The sequence below is a fragment of the Seriola aureovittata genome, chromosome 23 (assembly GCF_021018895.1).
Source record: "Seriola aureovittata isolate HTS-2021-v1 ecotype China chromosome 23, ASM2101889v1, whole genome shotgun sequence".
Taxonomy (NCBI): Eukaryota; Metazoa; Chordata; class Actinopteri; order Carangiformes; family Carangidae; genus Seriola; species Seriola aureovittata.
Window position 1 is genome coordinate 6,903,378 of NC_079386.1, and position 9,591 is coordinate 6,912,968.

General features: G+C 39.5%; 1 protein-coding gene across 1 annotated transcript; it reads left to right on the plus strand.

Annotated features, from left to right (window-relative positions):
* Positions 1-2,001: 2,001 nt before the first annotated feature.
* On the plus strand, positions 2,002-8,087 carry slc3a2a (solute carrier family 3 member 2a). The gene is made up of 11 exons (XM_056369734.1): positions 2,002-2,137; positions 3,329-3,540; positions 3,670-3,854; positions 4,851-5,024; positions 5,217-5,311; positions 5,403-5,539; positions 5,998-6,107; positions 6,409-6,602; positions 6,702-6,779; positions 6,909-7,128; positions 7,246-8,087. Exons 2-11 carry the CDS (start codon positions 3,344-3,346, stop codon positions 7,395-7,397), a joined length of 1,542 nt encoding a protein of 513 aa, XP_056225709.1. The 5' UTR covers positions 2,002-2,137; positions 3,329-3,343; the 3' UTR covers positions 7,398-8,087.
* Positions 8,088-9,591: the final 1,504 nt, after the last annotated feature.

The following is a 9,591-nucleotide window of genomic DNA, read 5'->3' on the forward strand; positions in this document are numbered from 1 at the left end:
CTGTTTCCCTTATGGATCTATTCTGGACCAAATGCACATTGTGCTCCCATCAGCCAGCAGCCCTGTCATAACTTGACGCTGCAAAACACACACGTGATCAACAGGCTGAGATAAATACAGAAACAGATGTCGTGTGGTGTGTTAATTTATATTTATAGAGAAACATAGACAGCATGTGCATGAGTGTGAATATGCCTCACAGGACCATCTCAACTATAAGACAATTACCAGCTCTGAATTTCTGAAGTATTGCTAGTAACATCAGGTTGCTACACTTTCCAACACTAGGCACAATAACAGAAGTTCAAAAACAGCAGGGTTATGACAGGTTATATTGTCACAGATCCACAAAGAGACACACAGCAGCCTAGGAGCCCCTCCTAAGTAGGATTTATAGAAGATTTATGGTAGACCCAAATATGGAAAACATATAGAAAGATGTCATTTTGAGTTTGTTTACCTGTCTGCACTACAAGTGGAAAGATAGCAGGAGTGAGAGTGAAATCTTAATGATAAATAAACCTGCATTTTCACATTTGCATTATTCCCAGTAAATCAAATAAAAGCAAAGAGCTCCCAGGCCATGCTTTGAAAACAATGAAAAAAAAATGTGAAATTGTGGCATTGAGTGGTTTTTGGTTTGTCATATAAGACCAAAGCGAAAAGAGCTCCAGGGCAATAGGATAGGGGCTGAACAAAAACATATAAGTGAACAAGACAAGCACACACCTGCAGGGTGTGTGCTGAGCACCGGGGCAAAGTGGTGGAGCGTGCTCCTGAAGTTACCTGTCACTACATCTCACATGAATGTGATTATCTGAGGTCATATATATACAGATCATTAAACTGACTCTGGGGTTGCATAGTGAGGTAAACAACGTTCTCATTCTCCTCCACTTCATTGTGACAATTCCTAAAACTATCAACTGCTGTTCATAGTGTAACCTGTACAAATATGGCCTGAAACACACCAACATGACATTGAGATTTTGTGGGAGCTTTTCCCAGAATGCTGCTCTTAGTGTAACTCAAGGAAGGTCAACAACAGCTGGGGAAGGCTTCAGAGCACAAGCAGGGACAGGAGGATGCTGGTTTTCAGATTAGCTGCTCATAACTGTTCACTCAAATTTAATATAGGCAATATTACACATCATTACATTATTACTCAATATTAATTAATTATTTAATAATTACCTCCGCCAACGAGATTGTGTTTTCACCCATGTCAATCTGGTTGTTGGCTTGTTTGTTTTTTGTCAGCAGGATTACGTAAAAAGTACTGAACAGAGTGGCACCAAACTTGGTGGAGGGATAGGGCACAGGCCAGGGTAGAATCCATTTAATTTTGGGGCACATACGGTTAAAGGGGCAGCTTCAGGAATTTATTATCAGTGTTCTCAACATTGCAAGATCGACACACTCTCAAGTACTCCAATCCCTTGCTAATACAAACCATCCAGTGCTGTAGAAAAAGCATTTCAGTCCAATTCATCTTAGTCAGAATTTTTACATTACTTTCTTGAATTTCTTAGCCCTGTAATGGGAGCATGATCATATCAGAGTATGATCGGCGACTGTTTAGTCAGTTGTTGATGGAGGAAAGAAAATGATGCAAATGAGGTCTGTATAAACAGACAGGAAGTGAGGGTTAAATAAGATTAGTGAAGAACAGAGTGGCAATCTCCATTAATCAAAAGGTTAAAGGCCTCACGGGAGACCAGATAATATGCAATCAACTTAATTGATTACATTATCTTCAGGAAAGGTTTGTAGAACCACACAGAATTTATTAGTTGTTGCTAACATTTTTAACAAAGTATTTTCGTCAATAAGTGAGGTTATATGAGAGAATAGATTTTGACAAAAAAAAAAAAAAAAACACTAATAGTTTGGAGCATGGAGTTTGTCTAATGTATGTCTGTTTGCTTGTTTGTTTATTCAGCTTTTGTGGGGGGGGGGGGGGGGGGGGGGAGGAGGGAGGGAGATGGTTATTCGGTCATCCCTCAGAGGGCGGAGCAACCAGGGGAACTAGAAATAGAGACCGAGCCTGTCTGTAAGAAGATTAGAAGAGACCTAAGGATAAACGACCGGAGACAATAAAGAGAAGTGGACGGACCATACATTGTATTTTTTACAGGTAATGTTTCATTTACTTTATCGAGTTTTCTTCCACAAAACTCTGTTTAAGTCTGAGTCAAAGAATGGGAAGGAAGAAGCGATGTTTCAGTGCCTCGTGGCTCCGCAGATGATGGTCGCTTGATTTTATCACCTCTTAAAAAAGATTAATTATAGTTTTAATTAAAGTTTCTTATTATTTTTAACTGAGACTTATTCGACCAACGAGTGAAATTGATATTCGAGTTTTAAGATTCTCTTTTATTGACATCATTTGACAAACCACCAGGGCAAAGCAGCTGGCCAAGAACAGAGGTCTGCAACTGCAAGTAAACAAAATACATTTGGTGTATATGCATAACAACTGTCTAACAGTGAATATAGCATTTTAGTAGTTATCAGTGTTAAAGTAGACACTTATTTTTAATATAAGTTGGTCTCTATTTTCGATATCCCGTGTATGGCAATTAGCTTTTTTTTTTTTTTTTTATCGAAAAAATACAATGGTAAATCCGAATAAAAACAAATACAGAAGTAAATAGCGTGCCAAATTGGAAAAAAAGAATAGCAATGGTAGTTAATGATTAGCTAACAATCCACTCTTATTGTGAAGGTTACATTGTTTCCGTTGATACTGTTTGTAGTTAAACGTGTCCTGTAACTGGCAGCTGCTGTTTCATCAGACAACTGTTGAACACGTTACTAAGACACCTTTGTAAGAGTCGTGTGTCCAGTTGAATTCATGGACCAGAAACAAATACTACAACTACGACGTGTAGAGTAATTAGCTAACGGTTATTTTCCAACAGGTTTAGTTTTTCTCTGAGCTCTTTTGTCAGTTACTCGCTCGAGAAGCTACGCTAACATCGTCTGTTAACTGTTCTGCATTAACCAGCAACAACCGTTTCATTTCTGCTTCAGTAATTAGCTAGCTATCCTAGCTTTTTTCACTATAAGGTAATGGTATATGATAGACAGTTAACAATTCAAGTGACCCAAAATGTTAAGGAATCCTCACTAATTTTGAATCTTAGTTGTCTTTTTTCCGCTCATTTTTTGTCACATGCTGTGTTACGTATTGTTTTCCTGTGAAACACGGTTCAGAGCCAACACCCTTTCTGTCCTGGAGAAGTGACTTGGTTAATTAACTTGACAATCTGTGTTTCTTTGTCTCTCCTACTGTCATCCACCCCCTGTACCACCATATCTAAAGAAATCAGATTTAACCATGAATAAGGACACAGAGATCGACATGAAGGAAGTGGAGCTCAATGAACTGGATCCAGAGAAGCAGCCCATGACTGGCGATGGCCAGGCAGCAGGTGGAGAGAAGAATGGCAGCGTCAAGCTGAAGGTCCCTGAGGACGAGGTTACATTCACCGGCCTGTCCAAAGAGGAGCTGATGAAGGTTGCTGGTACTCCAGGGTAAGAGATAGTATTCAACAGTTGCTATAAATACTTTCTAAATACGGGTATACTTGTATTGGCATGTGGTATAAAATAAATGATCATGGTAACATTTTTCTCCCCCTGAACTCATCCTTTTTTGTGTAGATGGGTGCGGACCCGTTGGGTGCTTCTTGTCCTGTTTTGGCTGGGCTGGGTAGGCATGTTGGCTGGAGCCATTGTAATCATAGTGCAGGCCCCTCGCTGTAAACCCATCCCTGAGATGAACTGGTGGAATGAAGGACCTCTGTACCAGATCTCTGACCTCATAGCTTTCTCTGATGGAATGGAAGGTAGAGTATTTTAGGACTTCAAACACTAATTTTTTCATTGTAAATACACAGTGTTTTCTATGCCACGCAGACTTTCGTATGTTAAGGCTGATGCCCTTTATTGATGCTGTTTGCATGTTCTTTCTTGCTCATGGTGTCATCCTTATTCCTAAAATAAGATGTAGAGATTATTTACAAAGTGCTCTGGTCTTCATGTGGTAACCCACTCTAATTCACATGGGAAAAATCTTGTGACAATGTCTTGGGTTTCCTTGGTTCTATGTGGCCTATTCCAGCTGGCCAGATATCAAATTGCTGACTAGGCTGACACCGAGTGACTCAAGGTCTAAAGGACACAAAAAAACACACAAGTCATTTCTTTCATATCTCTCCTACTCAGACTTGAGGTTAAGGTTGAGCAACCCAATACATTTATTGTAGTGGTGTGCAGATTTTTTTCTTTCTTTAGATCTCTTTTAGACTTAGTTTCAGATCTCAAAAGTGATAAAACTAGTCTTTTAGGCTTTCTATTTTCATTAAATGCCACTTAAAAGACAGTAACACTTATATGGCTTAATTTTTCCAATTTTGATTTTAACTATATAAGGAAGGCAGGAAGGAAGGACAGATTGTACTGCTGTGCTCAAAGTGAATTACTCGTGAGCACTCTGATTTCCAACAAGCCTTGGCTGGGATTCCAAAAAGCACACGTGACAGTTTTTTCACATAAAGGACCTCCTTGTACTCAGACCTCACATGGCCAGCAGAGGGTGTGGAGGGAGCCATTCACATGCTCCTGCATAGAGTCAATACTAGCTTATAAGAGCAGCAGAATTCACCCTTAACTTTTCTAATTTTTTCTTTACTTCACTCTGTTTTGCCCTCTAACCTTCTGCCCTTTCCTCATAACCCTCTGACCCTGCTGCCCTCCACACATCAGCTCTCTGTTGTCTAATGTGAAATTCACACTGACGTGATGACATTTCATTCTCCCTCCCTGTGTCTATTTGTCTGTAGGTGTTGGAGCAAAGTTGGATGATATGAACCAGTTGAAGGTGAAAGGCCTGGTTCTCGGCCCTCTTCATACCATCCAGGTTGACAAACCAGAAACACTGGATTTTCAAACAATCAATCCAACCCAGGGAAACGAGAAAGAACTGATTACTGTACTGGAGAAGGCCCACAAGAAGGGTAGGTCATCATACATGTGAGATCAGTTATTTGAGTTTAAGAGCTCAGACCATCATTATGAATCACAAATGTTGGCCTCATTCACAGTCAGTAGAAACAGAGAAGGACCTTTGTGTTTGCTTTTTTTATGCTGATTTGCACTGCTCATGCCCAGGTGTTACAAGCAGACTTTTGTTTTCTGTTTTTTCATAGGCATTTCTGTGGTGCTTGATCTGACTCCAAACTACCTGGGAGCTGCTTCCTGGTTCACCCCTACTGATTCTGGCGATGTGATTGATAAACTCAATGTATGACACACACACTATGGTCTGTGGTCCTTCATTCACTGAATCCATGTCACTGAACTGTTGTAGCTAAAGTGCTTATGTTCTCCTCCAGGCTGCAGCAGAGCACTGGCTGCGTTTGGGTGTTGATGGCATCAAGGTGTCTGACATTGGTATTGCCTCCAACTATCAGGAATGGTCTAAACTGCAAGCTGTTGTCCAGGGCAACCGCACTGAGGACACCAAGAAGAGGTAACTATGACTGCCACTTTCTGACTTCCTTTGGTTCACCATAAGTAGATGGTCTATGCAAGAACACACAATGTTTAATTTGCGAGACTTTTGCATATATTCAGCTATTTTCCAGTAGATATAGAGAAATTTTCAATGCTTCAATAAAATGTCAGCTGACAGTTGTGTTTCTAGAGAAATCCTAGAGATTAAATGCATTCCAGTGCTACGGGGGACTGTGGGTGGGGGTCAGAGAGAGCTGAATCAACAAGAAAGGCATCCACAGGCCAGTGGCGCCTTACACTCATGTTAAAGAGACACCTTGTGGAGGATTTGAGGAATGACACAATTCACTTTTAAAACAGATTTACACTTTCAAAATGTTCTACTTTCCACTGATTGATACTGGTGTCCGCAACATAAACCATTGCCCCAACATGCTTCATTGCTCTAATCTGACCCTGTTTTCTTCTTCTCAGGGTCTTGATGGGTGTAGTTAAAGGTGTTTCGGCTGGAATGGTATCTCAGCTCGTCAATACCACTGGTGTAGATCTCGTCCTGTCTGACCTCCTCAGCAGCAATATTGGAGGTTGGTTTGAGCCTGTTTGTCTGGCCGTACTTGAATCAAGTGCTTGTCTTCTCCAAGGAAGCTACGTTTACGCTTATCAATTTAAAAAGTTTCAATTTGTATTTAATCATCGGTCGTCGTCCCCATCATGATTACACCACCCCTCCATTAGTTATAGGGGCAATGCTGTTTTTACTTTGTATTCCCTTGTGACATTCTTGGTGTCTAAATCAAGAAAAACAAATGTCTTTTTTGTGTGAAAACCAACCAGTTGGTGCAGAATGGTGCTTTACAAATGATTCTTTTACCTGAATATCTGCAGGTGTGGAGCGCATCAAGGACATGGACACCCTTCACTCTCAGCAGAGAAGTCTAGGCTGGGGTCTAGGTGCCACCAAACGAGTCCAGCTGTCTAAAGTAGCCAAAACTCAATCCCTGATCCGTCTCTACCACCTACTGCTCTTCACCATGCCTGGAACCCCAGTGTTTACCTATGGAGACGAGATTGGCCTTCAGGTAAGAAATAGAACGGACCAGATCAGTTTGAATCTTTCAACAACCTTACAGCTCTTACAGAGTGTAACCTTTGTCTTTTCCTTTTTGTTTCCTTATTAGGGTGTAAACTCTACTAAGATGGTTTGGGATGTAGAGAAGGAACCTGTTGAGGGAGCAGCTGTTAGTGAGGCTGCTGAGGTAAGATTGTATTCATTAAATATCTGTGTGGGAAAAGGAGTCCTTAAGAAAAGTAGTGAGGGCCTGGTCAAAAACACTGGTTTAGTTTCAGTGTTTTTGAAAAAATGTCCTCGATTTTCACATTTACAGGCAGAGCGGAAGGAGCAGGCTGTATCAAGGAAGTGGTTCAGATCTCTCAGCGAGTTGCGAGGCAAAGAGCGCTCTCTCCTTCATGGCGACTACTATCCTCTCTACTCCTCCGCCTCCTCCCTCTCTTTCCTCCGTCTGTGGGACCAGAGCGAGAGATATATAACGGCTGTTAACTGGGGAGAACAGCCTGAGACACTCAAACTCTCACTGGCACCTACAGGCAAGTTTCAGTTCAACAGAAATATCTAGTTCAGATGTAATGTGTCACATGCAGTAACTTACATTGACTATAGTTAGTTATTGTGTTCATGTTTTTAACACCCTCTTGTTCCTGCAGAGGGAGTAGAGTTGCCAGAGACAGCCAAGGTGAGGTTCTCAGCTGAAACAAACTCCACAGCAGACTTCCCAGTAGACTCCACAATCAGCCTGGACAAAATCACCCTGCAACCTGGACAAGCCATCCTGCTGCAGTTCCCCTATATGGGCTAAAGATGGTGCCAAACTGTAGGAAAACTGCCTACAGATTAGCCCTGTTAAGAAGAATTAAAGGCAGTCCTAATCCTTAGGAATAAAATGGCTTGTTCAAAAGAAACAGGGCTTTATCTCTTCACCATAATAAATAGGACTTTCTATCAGTTTATTTAGTCAGAACAGAAATAAATTGGGTTAAAGAAGATCTGCCTTACATTTGCAGAATGTTGACCAGTATGAAACCTGGGCTTTTATAAAGATAACACACTTTTTTTAAGTTTATTTTTGTGTTGTTTTCTTTTCTTTTTTTTTTTTTTTTTGTTCTTTGGAAAAGATGCAGCCACCTCAGACATGCACTCATCAATTGAGCTTTTTGTCCATTTGTGATCTTTTATTGTTGATGCTCTGTATATTGTCCAGATGTGTGAAAACATTCCATTCCATTCTTTGGGCATTTCTTTAGCCGACCTTGTGGGGGGTTTTTTAATTATAGATTTTAAGAAATTCTGTTTTTGTGACAGTTTTATTTTCTTCATGGCCCTTTTTTTCTCACTGGAAGGCACACGGGAGAACAAGTTAACTTTGAACATGTGCGGTGACTCGGTTTGAGGTATTTTAAGAGTGCTAGTAAACAAAATTGTTGCAAGTGTCTTCAGGTCTGTCAAGTGAACTGAATCGGAAATGAATAAACGGAAAGTTCTGTACCGACTCCTGCACACTTGTGTTTTTGTCACAACATTTTTTAAGAGTTAGTTGTTTGTTTGAGCCTGTTCTTTATGTCGGAGATAATACCAGATAAGAAATTCACTATTCTCAATGCATACAGGTGTGTGAAAGTGTGTCACAGATGTTGACAGAGGAAGCACGTCTATATTTTATCACCATCCTGAGATGGATTTTATAGACACATTATTCTAGACTCTAAAATGTATGTAGTGCACATACCTACAAGTTTAACTAAATGGGTCTTTAAGTAACTACTGTCATAAACCCCTTCCATACAATGTCACATTTCCAAATCTCAGAGAAACCGTATTTAGTTTTCATAATATAAAAGCACCTGTACTAAAAATGCAGGCTTTTATTACAACATGTTCCATAGTCGTCTCAGGATTTTTGTGAGAGATAAAAACTGAAAAATTAATCAGCATTGACAAAATCGGGTAGATGAATGAGCAATTTGAGAGATTATTGTATTTCCTACAGTTGCTTTTTACATGTCTGTAATTTAAAAGGACTGAGTTCAATGGACCATTATACTTATACTATACTTAAAATCTTTCCTATAACTATCTGTCTAAAATGCTTTAGATGGTAGATAATGGATGAAGAGTCAGGTTCACGTACAATAGTCCTACTTAGACTGGAACAGTAATGAACACCACCCGCATACTGTATACTTAATGATAAAATGATAAAGGAGGGTTTTTTGTTGTTTTCAATTGACGTTTCATTGGAAGTATTGACATGCTCAGTGACAATGGCACAGTAGGAGAGCAAGAGAGACAAGAGGATGACTTACTGTAAACAATCAAGGTTCAGTATCTTTATCAAAAGTTTGTGGTTTTGCTCTTTATTGGCTGTCAGTCTTTGTACGACTTGATTTTATAATTTTACTTGTTAATTCAGAAAAACGTCGACATAACTATTTGTTTAACCATCAACCGGCCCAGTTTGAGGTCTCTGGTGCCATTCCAGAGTTTTGAGGTACTTTTACTTGAGTTTTTCCATTTTTATGCTTTATATTTATTGTGCAGCACTCCACTGCATTTTCAAGGGAACTATACTAACAAACTTTATCTTGCAGCTGTAGTTACTAGTTATTTGGCAAAACACATCAGTGGCTTATGAAGTATTATACACCAGTTTTAATGAAACATCCCAACAGTACAGAAAGTGGGTCAAATTATCTCCAACTCGACCAGTTACAAAATTAAAATAATGCTTACACATTAATATATCTGTTTTTAAAAAATCCAATAATATATATCATATACCACTCTAAAAGGAACCATTCTGTATAATGCGTACTTTTAATTTTGATACAGTATATCTATATTTATGTATATTTTGCTGACTAGCGTTGTGTTCAAATCCTACTACATCAGTTTAAGTGGCAAAACCACAATTTAAAAATATTCTGTTACAAGTAAAAGTCCTGCATTGAAAATGTATTGCTAAAAGTTAAAGTTCTATTAGAAAAATGTACTTC